Source organism: Balaenoptera acutorostrata, chromosome 3, assembly GCF_949987535.1.
Source record: "Balaenoptera acutorostrata chromosome 3, mBalAcu1.1, whole genome shotgun sequence".
Classification (NCBI taxonomy): Eukaryota; Metazoa; Chordata; class Mammalia; order Artiodactyla; family Balaenopteridae; genus Balaenoptera; species Balaenoptera acutorostrata.
Window position 1 is genome coordinate 57,873,401 of NC_080066.1, and position 22,239 is coordinate 57,895,639.

The 22,239-nt window shown below is 37.5% G+C and overlaps 1 protein-coding gene across 1 annotated transcript; it reads right to left on the reverse strand.

Moving 5' to 3' along the window:
• Positions 1 to 3,223: 3,223 nt before the first annotated feature.
• Positions 3,224 to 14,684, reverse strand: MKRN3 (makorin ring finger protein 3). Its single transcript, XM_057544770.1, has 2 exons — positions 13,448 to 14,684; positions 3,224 to 5,773 (listed from the first exon to the last, which is right to left on the reverse strand). The coding sequence occupies exons 1-2, from the start codon at positions 14,593 to 14,595 to the stop codon at positions 5,770 to 5,772; spliced, it is 1,152 nt and encodes a 383-aa protein (XP_057400753.1). The 5' UTR covers positions 14,596 to 14,684; the 3' UTR covers positions 3,224 to 5,769.
• Between the last annotated feature and the right edge of the window lie 7,555 nt (positions 14,685 to 22,239).

Sequence of the window (22,239 nt, forward strand, 5' to 3'; positions counted from 1 at the left end):
TGATTCCCTTCATCCAGATTTCATATAAACAACACTGAAAATGAGGTGCTGTTATTCCCATTTTCTCTCAGATGAGTAAACTGAGCTGTAGGACACTTCAGTAACTTGCCCAGGTTACTAAGACACAGAGATGGTGTTAGCTTCCAATCCTCCACGTATCCTGTCCCCAAATAACTTCCCTTTCTCTAAGCATAGTCTACTGTTTCTTCTGCCTCTTATGTAACAGTCTGGATAAATGGTACCATTATATAAAATATATATGTAAAAATATCTATCTATCTATCTGGAGAGATGGGTGGGAGAGAGAGAGAGAGAGAGAGTTAGTAAAAGAAAATATGACAACTCCAGTGATGAGGAATGTAGCTTAGGAGAAAATTTGCAAACTGCCCAGGCCCAGCCTCAATGCCTCTTCTTTAGATCTACCCCAACTGCCCTAGCCTGCTACTCTGCCTTTATTTTTTGTACCATCTGCTTTCATTATTACAGAATCTCAGAGAACATGATATCTGGCCAGATTCTCTCATTGTTTGGCACTTTGGCTGACTGAAGCCCTAAAAAGTAAACTCTATTAAATGTCTCTCACAGACATAGAAAACAAACTTATGGTTACCAAAGAGGATAGTGGGGGCAGGGTGGAGATAAATTAGGAGTTTGGGATTAACATATACACATTACTATATATAAAATAAAGAACTAGGACCTACTGTATAGCACAGGGAACCACACTCAATACCTTATAATAACTTATAATGGAAAAGAATATGAAAAAGAATATATAACTGAATCACTTTGCTGTATACCTGAAACTGACACAACATTGTAAATCAACTACACTTCAATGAAAAACAATTTTGTCGATATAACAACAACAAAAATGAATGAGTGTCTCAAAGGAAGGGTCATGGTAAGATCTCATTGTATGCCCATCACCAGGTATTGCAGCACAGGTGGGACAGTTAAGACCTTCTGGCTCCTTCAACAGATATCTGGAAATCTTCCAACTACGGGGAGTTTAACTGGCCAAGGGCCCCAATGGCTGTGCTCTGAAATCCATGATTGTGTTTATGTCAGAGCCATGCTTCCCATGGACTGCTCCCAGCTAGTGACTGAATGTGACAAGGTCTATTTCTGAGAGATAGGGGACTCCAGTGATGGCCAGCTGTGGCTTGAGGACTCCTGGATGGCCTTGCTGAGACTCCACTAGACTACACGCCAGGCCAAGATGCTTCCATCCTACCTTCCTCCTCTCTGTCTGTCACCTGCATTGGTCTGAAGTATCTCCCCGCCTTCCTGGACCTCTCCCCAACTTCTCTCATGGGATCTTACCCAAATAACATCCGTGCACACTTAATTCTGTTTTGGTGCCTGATTCTCAGAGGACCCAGACTACCACCCCTTGTTAACCATTTGGGTGGTATCTTTTTGGAAGGGTTGACATTGGAAGAAATAAGGAAAGTCACAATTAAGGAGTCTGAACCATTGCACCAGGAAGCAAAGAAGCATAGCAAAGAGAACACAAAATCTGAGGAACTGGGCAGAGTCCTGGCAGCGGAACAACTAATCCCTTGTTCAGAGGCAGATGAGATGGAAAGATAAGATCTGGAGTGTCTTTTATTCCCAGCAGTTCAGTGATACTTGGCCTTACCTTTGTGGTTTGCCCATCTACAGTGAACGTATATGTGCTTTTCCCCAAGCAGCTTTTTTGTAGGAGACACCCCCACCCCCACACTGGTACACTCACTCCAGATCAAAGGGTAGGCAGAATGGGAGGGGCCAGTCAACTCAAGTGTTTTGGAATCAGACAAACCAGGTTCAAATCCTGGCTCCACAACTTTCTGGATGTGGTCCTGAGGTGGGCAAATTACTTAACTTCCCCGTCATTAGCATTATATTCTGTAGATATCAGGAAGAGTACTAGTACACTGGGTGTTATGAAAATTAGATCATGCTTATAGACTCCGTTTGCACTTTGCCTACTACATGGTAAAAACTTATTCGTGGTATATATTTTTATAAGAAAAACAGGTCATGCAAAGGCTTCTGGGTCAAGGCTTCTGGCCAGGCATCTTCCTTTTTTATCTGCTATCCATACCACGAGAAATGAATTTTTTTTATTTTATGACTGTAGGATCCTAAATGTGACAATTAAGTCCATAGTGTTCATTGTTATTTAAATCTCATTTATCCTTATTTCTTTTTAAATAAGTGACTGATTAGGATGTGTTAAAAATATCTACTAAGCTTGTGGATTCCTGTATTTCACCTATTGGTTCTTTTGTCTTTGTATTTTCTGAGGCTATGTAATCACATGAATATAAATTTAATTTGCTTTTAACTTCCCGAAGCATTGAAATTTTCTCACCTTTTCTACTAACACCTTTGACTTAAAATTAACTTTGATATAAATCTAGGAAATCTTTCCTTTGCATTACTTGTGTTTAATTTCCAATATTACAGTTTACTTTCTATTTTTCTTGCTTGTTCTATGCCAATTTTCTCTTCTTTCTTAGCTTTTTATAAATTTATTATTTGTATTCTCCTTTTTCCACCTTTTAGCTACTATTTCAGTAATTTTTTTTTAAAAAAACATCTTATTGAGAGAGAATCAGGAGAATACAGAATATTGAGTATAAAGACCTGTGCATGAGTCACAGACTGAATTATCACATGGCAATAGTAGACAGTACCAAGCCTTATTAGTGAATGTGTGTCTACATCTGTGGGATCCCTGAGAGTCAGCTCTGTTGCCATAGTGACTAGTGACAATAGTCATTGCTGGGTCCTTACAATGAGAGTGTGCTGTATTTGGCTGAAACTGTTTAAACAATTTTTCTCGTGAAGTCTAATCAATCATATCTTTGCATCTTTTCTCCACACAACCCACACTCATAAAGGAACCAAATGTACTAACCACTGACATTCAATTTTCAGGTCTACATTTATTTTATTTTACATACATACCTATATATGTATACATTTTCTCCTGTGTGCATATTTACTTATTATATATATTTTACACACATGTATGTATATATATGTATATCTACAGATACATTTTTTAAAAAAACTTATATTCTTTCACAAACAAATGATTTCTCAGGAGACTTTTATGTACATATAAGCAAAGACACAAAATATAACTATATATATATATATATATATATATATATATATATATATATATATATATAAGCAAAGACACTATATATACTTATTGCTGCCTTTATATACAAATGATATAATTTCATAAACTTCTGCACATTTAATTCCTGCTTACCACTATACATTTACAGGTCTGCCCATGGAAATTTCCTTCTGCTTTTTTGTTTGTTCACTTTTTAAATGTGACTTCATAATATTCCACTGTTTGTCTCTGCTATTTTTTAACCAGTTGCCTACTGTTGGATTTTTTAGGCATTTCCAATCTTATACTGTTATAACAAAGGCTGCAATTAACATCCTGGTATTTGAAATATTCCATACATGTAGAATATACATGTAAGTCACATTTAAATAAATAGAATGACTGGTCAAGAAGTATGTATATGTAAATTTATGATTTGATAGTATCAAGTTTTCCTCTATGGAAAGTGTACCAATTACACCCCTACAAGCAATATATGAAGGTAACTATTTCCCCAACTGTCACCAGAGTGTGCTTTCAAATGTCTGGGTATTTGATAAATTGAAAGGAGAAAACTGAAACTCCATGAAGTTCTAATAAACATTATTATTGGTGATGTTTGACAACTTTTTCTATCTTTAAATCTATTTGCAGTTTGTTTTCTACGCAAGGTCTCATCATACTTTTATTAATTTCTTCATTATATTGTCTTTTGTTTTATTAGATCACTTTACAATGTATGGAAATAAGCATCTACCCTGTTTTATGATTTCCTTCTGGTCTAGCTCATGTGAAATTTGTTAGGCTCATTTCAAGGTGGTCACATTTGTGAGGCAGTGCAGTGGTGAGAGGATGGGCCTTGGAATCACTTCACCATGGGCATATCTCTTAACCTCCCTACAAGGGGATAACACTATGACTAATCTTAGGATGGCTGGAAGGATTAAATGAGATAATGTATCTTAGAAACGAAACTGGAACATAGTAAGCTCTGCACAGGTGCTAAAGTTATTGTCAAAATTTCCTTTAAGACTTCTGTCAGTCATGTCATAGAAAGGCATTTTTGACTCTAGGACTTTAAAAGAAAAAAAAAAAATCCTATGTCGTTTCTGTATATTTTTGGTTTCATATTTACATTTGAAACTTTGATGTAAGTAGAATTTACACTGTATGTAAAGTATGATATTTGGAGCCCATGCATTAGTTTTCAAGGTGACTCCAGAGCTTAATCCAACAATTTTTATTTAATAATTCAAGTTATTTTTGTTTTAATATTTTTTCATAAATTCAGTTCCTATATGTGTCTGTCCATTTCTGGACCTTTTTAATATACATCTTTGATTTCACAATTAAAGTGCCAATACCTCACTTTTCACACAGCTGGCATATGATACTATGTTTTAGGATCTGGTAGGGTTCAATGGTTACTTATATTTCAATTCTAAAATATTCAAGTTGTACTGTTTTTTTTTTTCCTTCATATGAACTTTCACAGACTTACCTACGTATGTATGCATGTATGTGCTTATTTATTTAAGCTATATATTATCTATTTTTACTTGTCTTAGTCTGTTTGGGCCTGTTGAAATAGAGGAGGTGGTCCTGATTTCTGAATAGGCTTTGGGGTCATCTTCCCCTGTCTTGAAGAACAGAGCATGTTCAGAGCCAAACAGCTCTTATGGTCCTGCCTGTCAAATCCAGGAAGTCTGACAGCCTTCATTCTGTCTCATCTCTGCCCCCTTAGGTTCAAACTGGCATTGTTCCTACTGGGGTGGCAGGTTAGGCCGGCGGTTCACACCTACACTAAATCTCATCAACTGGTTGGTTTGCCACACCCCAAGTTTGCTCTTCTGAAGGCGCTTCCTTGTTTTTTGTAATATGAACAGGCTGAGACTTTCCAAAATCTGTATATTGTTTCCCTTTTCCCTATCAATGCTGTCTTCATTTGTCTCCGCTCATATTTTACTATAAACAGTCAGGAGGAACCAAGCTACTCCTTCAACACTTTGGTAACAAATATCTTTGGCTAAATGTCCATTTCACTGCTCACAAGTTTTATTTGCCACTTTATAACAAGGGCTACATTTTCTGTTGTCCAATAACATATTCCTTATTTCTGCCTGAGATCTCATCAGAATGGCTATTACCATCCTTATTTCTACCAATATTCTGTATATGATTTTTTGTGTGTATTCCCTGTGTATCTCTGCCTTCCTTTCTGAGCCCTCACCAGTTACTTTTAAAAGCCTCCACAGCAATATCAATTTTTCTAGCAGGCACCTCAAGACTCTTCCAACCTCTACCTATTACCAGTTCCAAAACCACTTCCACATTTTTAGGTATTTGTTACAGAAGCACCCACCTCTCACTACCCCCCCCATTTCTGTCTTTCTCAGTAGAGGCTACTATAGCAGAATACCACGGACTGGGTGGCTTAAACAACAAGCCTTTATTTCTCACAGTTCTGGAGGTTGAAGTCGAGGTACCAGCATGGTTGGGTTCTTGGTGAGGCTCTTTTCCTGGTTTGCAGACGGCCACGTTCTAGCTGTATCTTCATGTTGTGGTGAGAGAGTAACCATCTCTCTTATGTCTCTTCTTATTAAGGCACTAATCCCATTCTCAAGGGCTTCACCCTCATGACCAAATTACCTCCAAATACCACCACATTGGGGATTAGGGGTTCAACATATGAATGGGGGGGCACAAACATTCAGTCCAAAGGAGTAATTTATTAGGATTTTGTCATGTACATAAATGAACTTAAAGAACGGACACATTAATATGTTGATTTTTCCTATCAAATTCCATGATATACATTTTCACTTCAAGTATTCTTTAAGAATAATTGCTTATCTTGTTAAAGTGTTTCCTTTTGTAGCTTTTTCAGATTTATTGTTACTTATTTCTATACACTTTAATGTATTGTTTCCATAAAAAATGTGTCCATTAAATTTTCAATCTTTATATGTGAAATACATTAATTTTTGTTAGCATCTTACTGAATTTTTTTGAAGTTTTCCAGATAGTTTTGGATTTTCAACACAAAATATTATATTATCTCAGAGAGATAAATTTACATCCTTCTTTGAAAGTTTCGTATGCCTCATTTGTTTTATTTTGCATGCAATTGCATTGGTTATCAAAATAACACTAACTGGCAGTGCAGGGGTGGGGTCTACTTGTTTTTGCCTGATCACAGGAGATAATTCTATGATTACATTCCTTTGCCTTATTAAAAGAATAAAAATGCTGAAATACTTTTTTTATTCTGGTTTTTACTAATTTTAAATTTTGCATCTTTTTCACAATAAATCATATTTCATATTATGAAATGATTTTCATAAATAAACCATATTTCAATAAATCACTTAATCATTTGTGTGTAAATGTGCATGTGTACTACACAGTACCATGAAATAATAATTTGGTATAAATTATGCATCATACAATGGAATATCACACAGCCATAAACAGGAAGGAAATCCTGCCATTTGCAACAACATGGATGATCCCTGAGGCATTATGCTATGTGAAATAAATTAGACAGAGAAAGACAAATGCTATATGACCTCATTCATAGGTGGAATCTAAAAAAAAAAAAAACCAAACTCATAGAAACAGGGAGGAGATTGGTGGCTGCCAGGATAGGGGAGTGGAAGGTGGAGGAAATGGATGACGGTGGTCAAAGAGTACAAATTTCCAGTTATAAGATAAATAGGTTCCAGGGATGTAATGTACAGCATGGTGACTATAGTTAATACTACTGTACTGCATATTTTAAAGTGACTAAAGCAGTTGATTTTAAAAGTTCTCACCACACACACACAAAATTGTAACTATGTGAGGTGATGGATGGACATTAACTAAACTTATCGTGGCAATCATTTTGCAATATATACATATATCAAATCATACATTTTACAACTTAAACTTACACAATGTTATGTCAATTATATCTCAGTAAAGCTGAAAAAAATAACAAAACAAAATAAAACCACATAAGTTGTCCTACTTTCCATTTTCCATTTGGTAACAATTTCCAAATTGTGTAAAATAGCACTGAAATTATTTGTTCTTTAAAGGTTTTATGAAAATCCCTGTTTTTAGGGAAAACTGCATTCTGTGAAATAATTTATTCATGTTAAATGGTAGGTTATATTTTGTGAAGCTACTGTTTAATTACATGTGCCTAGAAAATTATCAATTTCTTTCAAGTTTTGCAATTAATTGGCATCTGATTGAGTAATGTTCTTTCTTATGTTTCTTTAATAGAATCTCTCTTTGTGGTGAACCCCTATTAGGTGAATGTGTGTGCAACTGTGTATGTGCACTTTGTTTCTCTTTTTTCCTCGTTTTCTTAAGTTGGATAATGGTTTATCTATTTTATAATTTAAAAAACATCAAATCAGTCTTAATATTTAAATTTTCTCTATTATTTATTGTTTTCATTTCCTTTGCTTTCTTTAGTTATGTGCTTTTGTGACTGTGCATTTAAAAAATTATAGATGTATACTATATACATGTACACATATACATATATAGTTAACATACCTCATACACCTGTATTGTACATAAAATTATATTCATCATGAATTTAGTGTTTTTTTCAGATATACGAAGATGCTCAAATCATTATTTCTTTCGCTGTATTAAGATAAAAGTATTTTCTCATGTTCTACCATCCTGTTACCTGGAATATAACCTACTCTTTCCTGATGTACCCTTCTACCGTGCTACTTTTTTGTTAATTTTTCATTTGAGATTTTTTGGCATCAATATCCACAAATGAGATTGGGCTCTAGTTATCTTTGTATTGTACTGTATTGGAAACATTCTGATACCAATGTTAGGTGTCATTCATATGTTTCGTAAGTGTCCCCTTTCTTCTCTTCTCTGGAATGGTTTATATAGCATTGCAATCTATTTAAAGCTTTTAGTAAATTTCTGGGACAAATGTCTTCTGCTCTTCTCTTTTTTGGGCACTCAGGGGCATAAGTACATTCCTGATAACTTTCTTTAATTTTTCATTAGCAATTGGTTTAGTTTGATTTACTTTGTCTTTTAGATTGTTGCTTGGAAAATTACGTTGAAAATTATAAATTCCTATCACATTTCCAAGTGCACTTGCCTCAGTGTAACAAGGGTTTATCTCCCATTTCTTTGGTGTCTTCTTTTCTCTGATTACTTCCTACTCATTGTTCCCTATTTTGTTTAATTGCATTTCTACCTTTATTTGTGATTACATTAGTGGTTTATCTGTATATCGATTTTTTTTATAAAAGCAGCTTTTACATCTGCATTTTATGATCCAGTAATTTTTGCTTTAATCTTTCTTAATTCTTTCTGCTTACCAGTGTGTGTGTGTGTGTGTGTGTGTGTGTGTGTGTGTGTGTGTGTGTGTGTCTGAATGTTGTAGTTTCTTTAAAATTTACAGATTTGGATGTCTATTTAATTATGTAATTTGTCTTTCTAGATACTGTATATTAGTATTTAAGATTAGTTTTACTCTGAGCACAGATTCAGCACTATCCTACAGATTATGGTATATATAAATTTTCATTACCTTATTCTATCCTTCTAGAAGATTTTGAATTCACTCTTTCATCAAATTATTTTTGAGAGAGATATTTAAAAGAATTTTCATGTGGTAGTGGTTTATTTTCTTGTATTGACATCAGAGAATGTTGCCTGTACTACTAATATCTCAATTTGACAGTTTCACTGTGATCTAATACATAGTCAATTATTTTTTTGTTAGTGATCAACACTGGAAAATGTGCTATGCTATATTTTTTTTAATGGGAAAATTCTGACATGTATTAATTTATTTCTTTGCACTAGTGTTGGGTTATTTTCCAAACATTCCTTTTTCCATCCCCACCCAAACTTCATTCTACACTTAGGTTGTAGTTTAGCATCTGCTGTGGAAACAGAAACCACACCCCTGTGATGTTCACAAAAGTGAAAAATGGAACACCATATAGGCATCAATTATGAACTGGAAATCTTTCCCTTTAAGTCACTGATATTCAGTAAATGGATTTAGTGACGGAGTCCTAGGTAAATTTTTAGCATGTTTGTAAGTCTTTACATCCACCAAATTTAGGTACATGAAGAATAAGAAAATCAGATTTGCTTCACTCAGGCATTCTTTGTGTGGTTAGAATGACACTCTATATGGCACGAGCCCCAGGGGCTGAATCCATGTGTCTCCTGGAGGAGGGGCAGCATACATTCTGAATCACTCACAGAGCAAAACTTTGTATGGCAAGGGCTCCTTTGTTCCTGACTGCAGCAGGGGTGGCTCAGCTGTCCTTATGGGCAGGCCCTTCGGACACTTCACCCAGCTTCAGATGTGCTGACATCCCTGTTATTCGATCTCTTTCTGAATAAGCTGATGAGGGAAAAGGGAATCCCATTTTTTTTAAATATCATCTTACTTCTTATTTTCCTCATGTAGGCATCTGTCACAAATAATATGATTTTTTTTCTTGTTTGCTATATTTTCAGGAATTGAATAGCACATTTTTAGTTTTAACTGAATGACTTTTGCTAAAAAATTTACTTGGTCTTTTTGAAATTATGAACATAAAGGTAATGTTCCTACTACCTAAGAAAATAATCATAAAATAATAACGTTACCTTAACACAAGTTCCAAAGTTTCCCAAAGAGAAAAACTTGGTGGAGTTTTAATTCTTGTGCAAGCTTTTCTCAGGTTTACAAACACACATAAATACCACTTTTATACATGCTGTTTTAAAAATACCACCTAGGGCTTCCCTGGTGGCGCAGTGGTTAAGAATCCGCCTGCCAATGCAGGGGACACGGGTTCGTGCCCCGGTCTGGGAAGATCCCACATGCCGCGGAGCAGCTAGGCCCGTGAGCCACAACTACTGAGCCTGCGCATCTGGAGCCTGTGCTCCGCAACGGGAGATGCCGCGACAGTGAGAGGCCCGCGCACCGCGATGAAGAGTGGACCCCACTTGCTACAACTAGAGAAAGCCCTCGCACAGAAACGAAGACCCAACACAGCCAAAAATAAATAAATTAATTAATTTAAAAAAAAATAAAGAATAAAAATACCACCTATGTTTCAAGCTTTGTCCAGGTTACATTTGATCCTCACAACAATCCTGTAAAATAGGTGGTGTTATACCCATGTCTCATATAAAGAAACTGAGGTATAGGAAACTTAAATAACTTGCTCCTGACTGCAGGGCTGGTAAGAAGCAGAGTCGGGATTCTAGTCATCCTTTGTCTGTCTCCCAAACCATTTTATCTTCTATACACCCTTGTCACACGCTATCTCCTGATCTTTATTATGATTGTTTGGTTCAAGATACTATTTGAATAGAAATATGATATTTCACAACATTAGGTAGTGCATATTAGGACAAACTTTTCAAAGCTTTCTGTGCTTGGTTTAAAATGCCCTCCTTGACAGCATCGCTACCACTCAGAGCTCATGTTTTGAGCCTCTGGTGTCAGTGTGGTCTTTGAGAGTGCCCCATCTGGTCCTATTCTTTGGTTGTTTGGTTATCTAAGCCCCCTTTCCCCTGTATGACTAGGGCAGCCTGGGGGTAGAAATATGTTTGGATTTCATTTGGAATCACTCACCCTACATGCCAGCAATAGCCAGGCATCCAGGGCCTTTTGACTGATGAATTATTTGGATAACAAGAATCTAGAGGGGAAGGACCCCAGTGAAACAGGCTGACACTTACCCACAGAATCAGGAATCATGTAAGAAGGGAGAGGCAGTGTACAAATATGGGCAGCTGAGGCACATTCTGAGCAGTGGACTAAGAAATACTGAGTCTGGCAGCCCACAGATAAAGCACCAGGGCTCCCACATTCTGTAGCTCATTTATGCCCATCTCTGTCCCACCCGGCTAAACCTCCATGTAAAGACTGCACATGTGTTTCCAGTAGCTATATTTAGTGGGTCCACCTGCTCTCAGTTATGCATGTGGGGCAAGGGGCAGCATGGTGCCTGTGCTCTGGAAATATACTACCTGAGGTCCATTCGCTGTTCCACTAATTCATGCCTATGGGTCAGGGCTATATGGGCAAGTCATTTAACCCCTCTATCTTATTTATCTCGTCATGACAGTGCTAAAAATTATAGCAAGTACCTCATAAGGTGGTTCTGATAATTAAATCAGTGCTTTGAAGAGTATAAACTCTGTAAATGCACCCTGTCTTTGTTGCACAGTCAGGGAAGTCTGTATCTCCTGTGACTTAGGCCCCCAGGATACTTTCAGCTATCTTGGCCAGGAGGAGAGTTTTCTGCAGTTGATATACAGCATTTTATACAGGTCAATTAGGTAAACTATTAAAATTGTGCTATTCAACTCACATTCTTTCTTTCTTTGCTTGTTCAGTTACTGAGAAGAGGTATTCAAATTGTCTACCAAGATTCTGTAGTTTTCTTATCAATTATTTATTTGTATATCTAATCTTATGGTACCAAACATAAAATTGGAATAGTTTTATCTTCCTGGTAAATTATAATTTCATGTTTATATATCATCTTTATTTATCTCCAGCCATGTATTTATCCTTAATGTGAACTCTATCTGTGCTCAAAAGTCACAGCACCTCCGATTAATTTTTCATCCTTTACTTATAATGTTTCTGTATTCTTCTATTGTAGGTGTGTATTTTAAACAGCATATAGTTTAATTTTAATTTTAATCAAGTCTGCTAATCTTTGAGTTTTAGTTTTTAAACCAATTCCATTTAATATAATTACGGTATATTTGTGTTATAAACTTTCCAAATTACTATTGTATTTAGCTTTTGTCACTTTCTGTATTTCATTTATTATCTTTCCATTCTTGCATTCTGACTGATTTCAAAATGTTTACTGTTCTTTACCTTTTAAAATCTTGTCACTTTTATGTTGAAAACTTTTGTCAAAAGCCCCTTCTTTGGAATGTCTAGAGATGACACAAAATATTGAACACAAAGAACTGTGTATGTGAGTCCAGGACTGTGCTGTTATAAAGATCAATGAGATGGTGGCTGAACTGCACGGGAATTCACATTTCTGTACTGATAACAGCAATGAGCTATTAATGCCATCACAGGAATTACCAATGTCGTATTTTGTAAATATTTGCCACATTTGGAAAGAGCCACTCAAATAGCTGTTTTCATTAGATGCTAATCACTGAAGCTGTGAAAGGGACAGAACGATTATTCATGTACCTCACACTCACACAACACCAAATCCTATCAGCCTTTGACCTTCAGCTTCCAGCTCTGTATTTATTTTATTAAATAAATATTATATTATGGCATACACCTCTAAATATATTTTTAAATACATAACTTTCATACACATTAATATGCATATGTATGTATATATAGAATTCTTAAATATATACTTCCAAATATAAATAATTTCACATCAAGCTAAACAGGATAAAAACATGTAAACATATGCACCTGGTTCTGGTCAAGTAAAGCACACAACCACAAGGTAACCACAAGTTAAAGAGTGCACTTTAAGGGGAACAGGGGAAGGAACAGACGTGTAAACAACAGAGATGCTGAAGCTGCACCACAAAGCCCCACGAGGGTCCATTTCTTAAGACTGAAGTAGCAAAAAGCTCCTTGTTCAGTTAAGACTTCTCCTTTCACCCTGTCACATTTATTCTTGAGGGGCTTCAAAATGAGTGTGGAAATTCTGTAAACACTAGACTAGAACTGAGTCAATCCTGTTGAAAACAGAGATGACAAAATAAACCATAAACTGACAGTCATATTAATTTCTCCAAACAGTAACTTTAAGGACGTTTTGTTACTTTTTAACACAGTGAAACACCATAATCCTGGGGAGCAAGAAATGGGAATGGGCAAGAAAACAGTGATGGATGCTCTATACAAATGGTTTCCGCAGCCCCTGTAAGTGACAGATGTGTCTATAAACAAAACACAGGCAAGAGCAAATGACAGAGCTTCAGCACACCAGACAACATGCCACAGCATAATGCCACAGATTCAAATTGAAATATTCTTCCAGCTCACAATGAAGCAAGTCCCATCGGGCCTCCGTGAGGGGGAGCTCACTAGCTCCCAGTGAAAGAAAACACTTACACAACAGATTGGCCAGCCAAAGCATGACAAGCTCTTTTTTACTGCTTTTAAAGGGCATGTTGCCCTCTCCCACCTGCAGAGGCTCGAAAAGTTGACCGCGGCAAGTACTGGACGCCTCAGCACCCTGCCTCTGAGGCTCCTCTCCCTGGCCCTCAGGGAACGCATGTCTGTAAAAACAGTTATCTCCAAATGGGCAGACCCTGCCTCGAGCAAAATACCTGCAGGTCTTGTGGCTCATTGCCTCCAAGTACTGCTGAATAAGTTTCTGCTTCTCTTCCTCCTCCTCCACCCAGAATTCACTGGGAATGACAAAGGTGGAGATGACCCTGCACTGCGGGCAGGACTTGACGACCCTGCTCCCAAACTGTCTGGCACTCCTCCACCTGCGGATACACTTAAGACAGTAGGTGTGGTTGCAGCTGGAGAGAATGCCAAAGCGGCAATCATTCAAGTTGGCTTTCTCATAGACAACCTCCATGCAGATGCCACACACTTTGTCCGCACTGCGCTGCACAGCAAACGAGAGCTCCATATTCTTCTCGTGTGCTTCAATGCAGGCCTTTACATGGTCTGCCCTCTGGGCACCGTCCACAGGGTGCAAGACCTGCAGCCCACACATATCACATATATCTCCGTGGAGATAGATACAACTCTGCCCACGAAAGCACTGCCCCACGATAGCATCGCGGCAAAGCTGCTTCCCCATGCCCAAGGCAATCTGCTCCCTCTCAGTCACCGAGCTCTGCAGAGGAGCCTCGGAGACAGAAGGGGCCATGCGGCCCCGATAGGGTTGCCCGGGAACAAACTCAACGGCACCCTCCCAGCCTTCTGCACCTGCTCCTCCGGCAGCTTCAAGGCCTGCATTGTCTGTCTTAGCTTCAAAGAAACCCCTTTCAGCAGCCGAGCCAATCAGAGGCAAGGAGCGTGAGGACGCAGCAGGGGGGGCTTCCGCCACTTCCTGAGGCAGGGGCTCCATGTGCGCAGCCGTGCTGGGGCCGCTGTCTGCAGAGGCCTGGGGCAACAAGCCGTGGCCTTCGCTGGCCACCTGCCGGCCCGAGAGGTCGTGGGAGTATCGGCAGTTCTCCCCCTCCTTGCACAGCCCATGCAGATAATACCTGCAGACGACTTGCTTTGTCCAGCTGCCGCTGCTCCGGCCTTGCAGCCATCTGGGCGTAGCCCCTCCCCATGAGGCCTGGGCGGGCCTCAGACGTGACGGGCGGAAGGGGGCCGGGCCTGGAGCCGAAGACCACCGGGAGGCTGGGCGCACCGGGACGCTGGGCCGGGGGGCGCCCTCCCCCGCTGCCTCAGCACCCCCAGAGGCCCCAGCTGCCTCGGAGGGTTCTGTGGGAGCTGCAGGCTCTTCCATGGCAGCTTCTTCTCCCCGAAATGGTGCCGGAACTTCCCTGGTGTCTCTTCCTTTCGGGCTTGAGGCCCGGAGGCCAGGAGCCAGCTCGTGGGCTCCTCCCTAGAAGATGTGCATCTCTTTTCCCTCTCCCCCGCTCCCTGCTTCCTGTGCCTGTGTTCCTACTTCCTTCTCTAGGCAGGCGCGGCGGACACTTCCTGTGGGGGCAACGTCAGTCCTCCACCGGGTCGGTGCACAGTTGGTCCGGCGGGAATGGTGACCGGCTTCCTCCTGTGTTCGCAGCCGGCAGCGCTGCCCGCCCTCCGCTCCGGCGCTGCCCCTGCTCTGCTGCGCTCGGCCCCTCGCCGTCCCGCGGCTCTTCTGACCGAAGGAATCACAGCCCTTTGAGGTTTTTAATGCAATCTGTTCCAGTCTTCCTTCACACGCATTGATTTCGTTGCTTTTTCATACGTGTCTATTGAAAGCATCATAATCCTCGTGCATTTTTATTGCTCCCGTGTAAAGTTCATCTTATTTCTGAACCATCTCACATATGGATTTTATAAATGCTTTGTGTGTTCACTCCGTTTTATGTCTGTGGGTCTTATTTTTTAAATTATTTTTATTTCTGGGTTTCTTGACTGTCGCTGCTGGAAGCCTTATTTATTTAGTTGTGTTGACAAGATCTGATTTCTTCTGCTCTTTGTTTTCTGGAAATTCTTACGGGCTTAGGTTGGAAAGGCTTTTCGCCAGTGAGCCATGAGCAGGTTTCTGATCTGAGGCCACTTTAGCGCTTTTCAGCTGTCTTAGCTTATTGTGGATTGCAGGGCTCCCCTCCCACTGTGCAGAAGCTGCAGACTTCATTGGTCCTGATGCTGGCCTAATAAGCCACTGTCCCCTTTGTGTCCCCTTTGGCTTTTATTTTCTCTTGCTGGTTAACTCACAGTGGCTCTTTGTTTCCCTTTCTTTCTTTCACCCAGTTTTGTACGGTATTGTGCTGGGCCAGCCTTTCATAATATATTCTCTACCCTTCTGCCCATGAGTGGTGCTTTTTAATTTCTACGCCTGAGCTGTCATTTTGCAGATATATTTTAATAGATTAGTAAAAAAATAAAATTATTTTCCTAAATATAAAGAGTACTTATGGATGTATACTGAATTTTATCATGTAGGTTTCTGCATTTCTTAAGAGCTGATCACATTATTTTCTCTTTATTGTGTTATTGCGGTTATTTTCACTGACAGATTTTTCAAATGTTTAACTTACCATTTTTTTCCAAGAATAAAGCTTTCTGGTATGATTTATCATTTTATATATTATTGGATTTTGTTTGCTTAAACAAGTTTCTTAGAGGGAATTTTATGGTCCAAATTTATATTTTAAAATGGAAGAAAGTATGAATATAGCAGAGAAATTACATTGAAGTAAATAATGGAGATAAGAAATTAAAGAAAAACAAACATTAAGTAGGGGGAATTAATCAAAATCCTTTGAAAGGATTATTGAACCTGATAAATTTCTCGTGAAATTTATCAAGAAAAAATGAAGAAGGCTCAAATAACCAAGATGAGAAATTTAAAAAGTGGTATCACTACATTAATAACAGATATTAAAAATCATGTGTGTATATCAGATACAAGGTTAGGCCATTAAATTTGAAAATTTGTGAAATGGTCATATTTCTAGAAACATATTTATTAATAAAAATGACAGGACCAGAAATAAAGAACATAAGTATTGATCTGTTAGATAAATTAAATCTGTAATTAAAAATAATTCCATTAATGAAAGCTTTTAAGGTTTTCCATCTGAAATAAATAGAAAGGCAAAAAGGTCTATATGTGTTATTGCAAGTCCTAGCCAGTACAATAAGGCAAACAAAGAAATAAAAGATGTTAGAATCACAAAGGAATTATTAATGGAAGACAGCAGAAAATTAAGAATAATTTACTGATAAACTATTAGACTTAAACACATTTAGCAAGGACAATGAATGGTAGTGCAATACACAGAATCATTTGTATTTATATTTATATGTATATATACATGTATACAATCAATGATACATAGACATTTAGAATTCCTAACATTTATAACATTAAAAGTTAACTACCCTGGGAATTGAAATAAAGTTCTAAAAAATTAAAATCGTTTTATTTCTGAAAACCTAAAGAAATTGAGGTTTATTCTGATCATGCAGTAGAAGGCTCAGTATTTTCAGAAGGTAAATTTTTCCTCATTTGATAAATCATGCGAGAATGTTGCTGTTTTCCACTGCGAATCTAGGAAATCTTGGTGATTTTATATTTTCCTCCTTTATATTGAGTTTTGTATTTAGGATGCCAACTCTTTCAAAGTTTGGCTCACTTGCATTCTTTTTTCTCCTCTAAATTCATTGGTTAATGAATATTCCTTTGACAGCCCCCCAAACTTTTACAGAAAAAGGCTTGAAACAAATATTGGGCTTATATACCAGGCTCTCCACAAATTCACTAACATAAAAATCCTGAATATAAATCTATTATTTGTTTAATGGTAGTATGTTCTCAGCACCATGTCTAAATTAATTTGATTGACTTTTATAGACCAGCACCACCAGATAGGATGTTCCATGATGATTTTTTATGTGTTGTCCTGCACAGTAGTCATTAGCTCACATGGCTCTTGAGCGCTTGAAATGTGGCTGAGTAGTAGCTACTGTCGGACAGCAAAATTCCAGATAGTATCTGACCATCCTTCTCCTCAAACATGAAGAAATGGAGAAAAATAATATTTTCTAACCTACCCAGCTATGCAGCTGGCGTGGGACAGTGTTTGCTTTCAGATCCCCAATCATGTTTGTGTCCTGCCATCTCACAGTGAACCACATCTCGTTTTACAATGACATATTCCATGTTCACTGTTAGAAACTAAAATTGTACCCCATGATTTTAAGTATCATCTGAGATTGAATAACTGAAAATATTAGGCAATGCGTCCTGAGAGAAATAATCAAATAATTTCCATCCCAGTCAAATCTCTATCCTCAGAGAATTTTCTCTGACCATCATACTTCAAAATCTTATCCTGATTTTTTTTTTAATGTGAGCACTGATGTTGCTTTCTCACAGTCTCTAAGAATACACATCTGATCCTGTCTCCAGTTATTTGGCTCAGCTGAGACCTGTTTTCCCAAAAAACCACTGAGGGCCTCCAGGTCTGGGACCCGGCTGAGACCAATTTGTGTACACAGTGGTGTGCAGGGCAGCAGGAGATCTCCTGGATGGTCAACATTGGGGTGTCCATGTGGAACAAAGGGAAGTAGTGTTCCACCTGAGCAGGCTGGGCTGAGCACCTGGTCACCAGGGAAGAGATGACAAGGGGGAGGTAGTTGACAGAGTTGAGACACAATCCAGGCAGTGTAACAAAAGCCTGACAGGCAGGAGACTAGTTCTGAGGTGGACTATGGCCATGGGTGGAAAAGAACCGGAGACCCCCACAGTCTTTTATTCTAAACATCTCAGGCCTGCTGGGCCCAGCCCCACGTGGCTCATGTGTCCGTATTTAAAGGACACACATTTGTCTCCAAGCAGTTTCCTCCAGCACACACACCTACTTCAGGTCTGACATTTAGGCATTACTGTGGGGTGGGGGGAGGGGGAATTAAAAGCAATTATCTAGAATAAGGCATCAGGGGTTCAAATCCGGGATGCACTGCTCTCTGAAGAATTCATCTTGGGCAAATTAATCACTCTTTTATCTCATCTGGCAAACAACAAGAGCCACCACCAATAATAAGAGCGTTCAGCTCACAGGTTTGTTGCAATAAATGAAATAATTATTATAAAATTATTGGAACAGTGCCTGTTACAAGGACAATCTTTGAGATAGAATTCTTTTGTATTTTAGAATCACTGACTAGAGTGACCGTGTCAATCTCCATTTTCTGCTGTCTGGATACAGCAGTAATATGTCTATAGGATCCCTGCAAGTTCCTGGCACATAAGAGGTAGGGAATAAGTACTTATTTTCTTATACTGATGGACAAACTGATTTTTATTTTGAAATTTACAGAGGCAGTTTTCTCCAACTCTAGCTCAGAAGTCCAAACTCACCAAATTCCATAAATTAATTATGTGCAGTTTTTTGTATATCAATTATACCTCAAGAAAGCTGTAAATAACAAGTTGGGCTTTAAAACCAGGCACAATTAAATATATTATCACAAAGAGAAGTTCAGTTTTAGGTACTTTTGTGCAGCACTTTTTGTTCCCACATCACTTGTAATTGCATGGGTGTCTGCATGGGACAGGAGTTCTCTAGGCTCATCCTAGGAGAGGGTAGGCTGTTTTGAAGAATCTAGTCACCATGAGTGAACAACTTGATAAAAAGAAAGTTACTCAAAGATGTCTTTCTAATTCCATATTTTAATATGGATATAAAAAGGTATAAATTATCTTAAAGCCATTCAAATATAGTATAACAAAAACTTCTCTGATTATGAAAATTACACTGAGCTATCTATATTGTAATCAAACACAGAAAATTTCAAGAAATATTCTGAAAGCTTTTCTATAAGTGCCAAGAATTCAGCTATGTGTATACTGTAGTGTGGTTAGCAGAATTTATTCATATTCATTCATTTTACAGACCTAAAACATACTTAAATTTTAATTTCTAGCCATAACCCAGATTAAATAGTTTTTATAAGGCTGATAACTCCATGCAGAACCATGATAGAAACTGGATAAATATGAAAAGTAAATGTTTGAAAGACTTAGAAAATAGCTAATATGGTGAGAGTTCAAGGGGCATTAAATAACCTAAATCACCTATGAGTTATAGAAGAAATCACAAAGAAAATGAAAAATATTTCAAATGAATGACAATGAAAATATGACTTATGAAAACACTTAGGATGCACCTACAGCCATGCATAGAGGCACAATGTATAGCCTTAAATATATTCATAAGGAAGGAAGAAGCTTTGCTTCCAGGTGGTAGGAAAAGAAAGATGAACAGAGATGGGAGGAGAATGTCACGTGATGACGCTGGAGTCGTACTGCCTCCTCCCCTTTAGAAGAGGACATAGATGCTATGCCCGCTGTACACTCAGACCTGAATGCTGTGGCCACAGGGAAAAAAGGACAGAATTAATCTGAATCTTCCTTCCTTGAAGAAGGAGTGATTTTTATATTTTAAGACATAAAAATACTCATATAGTTTGCCACGTTCTTTGCCCTGTTCCCTTCCTCCTCCAAAACGTTTAGGCAATTATTAAAGAGAATTGTGAGCAATCACGCCCGACTGACCGGACAAATGTTGGTTTCCCACAAGGAACGTTATAAAGTGCATTAATATTTCTGGCCGCTAGAGGGCGGGGATGTAATTGATTGAATAAGCCAAGGGGGGAAAAAACCCAGCAAGGGGATAGATTGTGATATGCTATTAATACTGTTGATCTAATTGACGTGTATAAAAACACTACATTCACCAAATCTAGTCCGTGAAAATTGCACACCAGACACTTATTACAATTTACATATTGGGCCTAAAAGGTGTCTAATAATTTCAAAGGATTGAAATAATTCAGGGTATATTCTCCGACCCCAGACTGAAATTGAGCCAGAAATCAATAAAAAAAATTAGAAAAATAATTTATAGGCCGGGATATTAATAAGTATATTTCTAAATCACCCACAGGTCAACGAAAAAAATCACAAAAGCAATCAGAAAATATTATGATTTGATTAATAATGAGATTGCTTATATAAAAGTCTGTGTGCTGGGTGGAAAGCAATGCTTGGAGAAAATTTTATAGCTTGAAATGAATATATTAGAAAGTGAGAAAGTCATATTATTTCTGATACAATCACTAAATTCGGGTAATTACAAATGTATATTACATTACAAAATTGACAACAAATTTAACCAAAAGAATATATGTGGAAGGAAATAACAAAAACAAGAACAGAAATTAATAAAAGAAAGCAAACATATAACAAGTAGAATAGCCAGAGGCTCGTTCTTTAATAGGATTAATAATTCAGATAAACCTCTAGTATGTTTCACTGAAAAAATAAAATGGAGATTTCTCAACTAACCAATATCAAGAATGAAAAACAGTGATCTCCCCATTGTTCATATACATTTTAAGGAGATCATAAGAATGTACCATGAACAGCATTAGGCCATTCAATATAAAAATGTAGTTGAAATGTTTAACTTCCTAGAAAATACAAAATATCATAAATAACATGGAAGTAAATGGGAAATATAAATAGCCTTCTAGCTTTTAAAAGAAATTAATTATAATTAAAAACCTTCTTTAAAAGAAAACTCCAGGCCTAGATAGATTCACAATAAATTCTATTAAGTATGTAAGAAGGATCATTACAGACACATGGTGCTCATAAACGATGATGCAAATTTCAGGAAAATTGAAAAATGAAGTCCAGTGATCTATAAAAGGATAATATATAACAAAACAAAAAAGGGTTAGTTCTCATGATGTAAGGTAATGTCAATATTTGAAAATCAATTGAAAAACAACAAACTTATGCATGTAGAAAACAGATTAGTGGTTGCCAGAGGCAGGGATGGGGCTGGGTGAAATGGGTGAAAGTGGCCAAAAGGTACAAACTTCCAGTTCTAAAATAAATAAGTCCTGGGGATGTAATGTACAGCGTGGTGACTATAGCTAATAATACTGTATTGTGTATTGAAAGTCACTTAGAGAGTAGATCTTAAAAGTTCTCATCACGAGAAAAAACATTGTAACTGTGTGGTGATGGATGTTGTAACTAGACTCATAGTGGTGATCATTTCACAACATATACAACTGTCAAATCATTTGATTGTACACCTGTAACTAATATAATGGTTTAAGTCGTGCATATATCAATAAAAAATAAATAAAATGAAAGAACTGATTTATACGCACACACACAGCACACACACACACAAGGGTGTTTCTCAGAACACTAATTGCAAGCTGCATTTAAAAGTGTTTTATGAGTGAAATACATTTATACCCATTCTGTTAAGCACATAGAGAAGTTTTTAAGAACACTTGTAATAAAGATGTTTCTGAGATGCTGCTTGCAAGCTGCATTGAGAACAGTGTTATATCAATGAATGGAAGTTACAACCATTCTGAAATTCATTCAGAGAAGTGTTTGAGAATACTTGTAGTTAAGACATTTCTAAGATGCCACTTGTGAACTGTGTTGAGAACAGCACCATACCAGTGAGTGGAAGTTATATCCATCTGTAATGCATGCAAAGAAGTGTTTAAGAGCACTTGAAATAAAGATGTTTCTAGGAACGATGAAAACAAAATCAATCAGTGTAAATAACAACATTAAAATGTTAAAGGAGAAAAATAAAATAATAAACTCTCAAAAACCCAGATTTTTATGTTTAAACAATATGCATTCGTGATAAAGCTCTTGGGACACTAGGAATAGAAAAGAATTTCCCTGACTGATTAAAGAGATCCTCTTTAAGAACTCTAGATAAAAGTCATATTGATTTATATAAATGTTGAAATGTACAAAGATTTCCCTCTGACACCAAGAATGAGGCCACAATGCCACCAACCAACATTTATATTTAAATTTTTACTTAAGGTCTTAGCTACTATAATAAGGCAAGTAAAGAAATACAATGTAGTATAATTAGAAATG

Excerpts from the sequence above, each read along its gene's own strand:
- MKRN3 (XM_057544770.1), bottom strand. The coding sequence starts at position 14,595 with ATGGAAGAGCCTGCAGCTCCCACAGAACCCTCCGAGGCAGCTGGGGCC.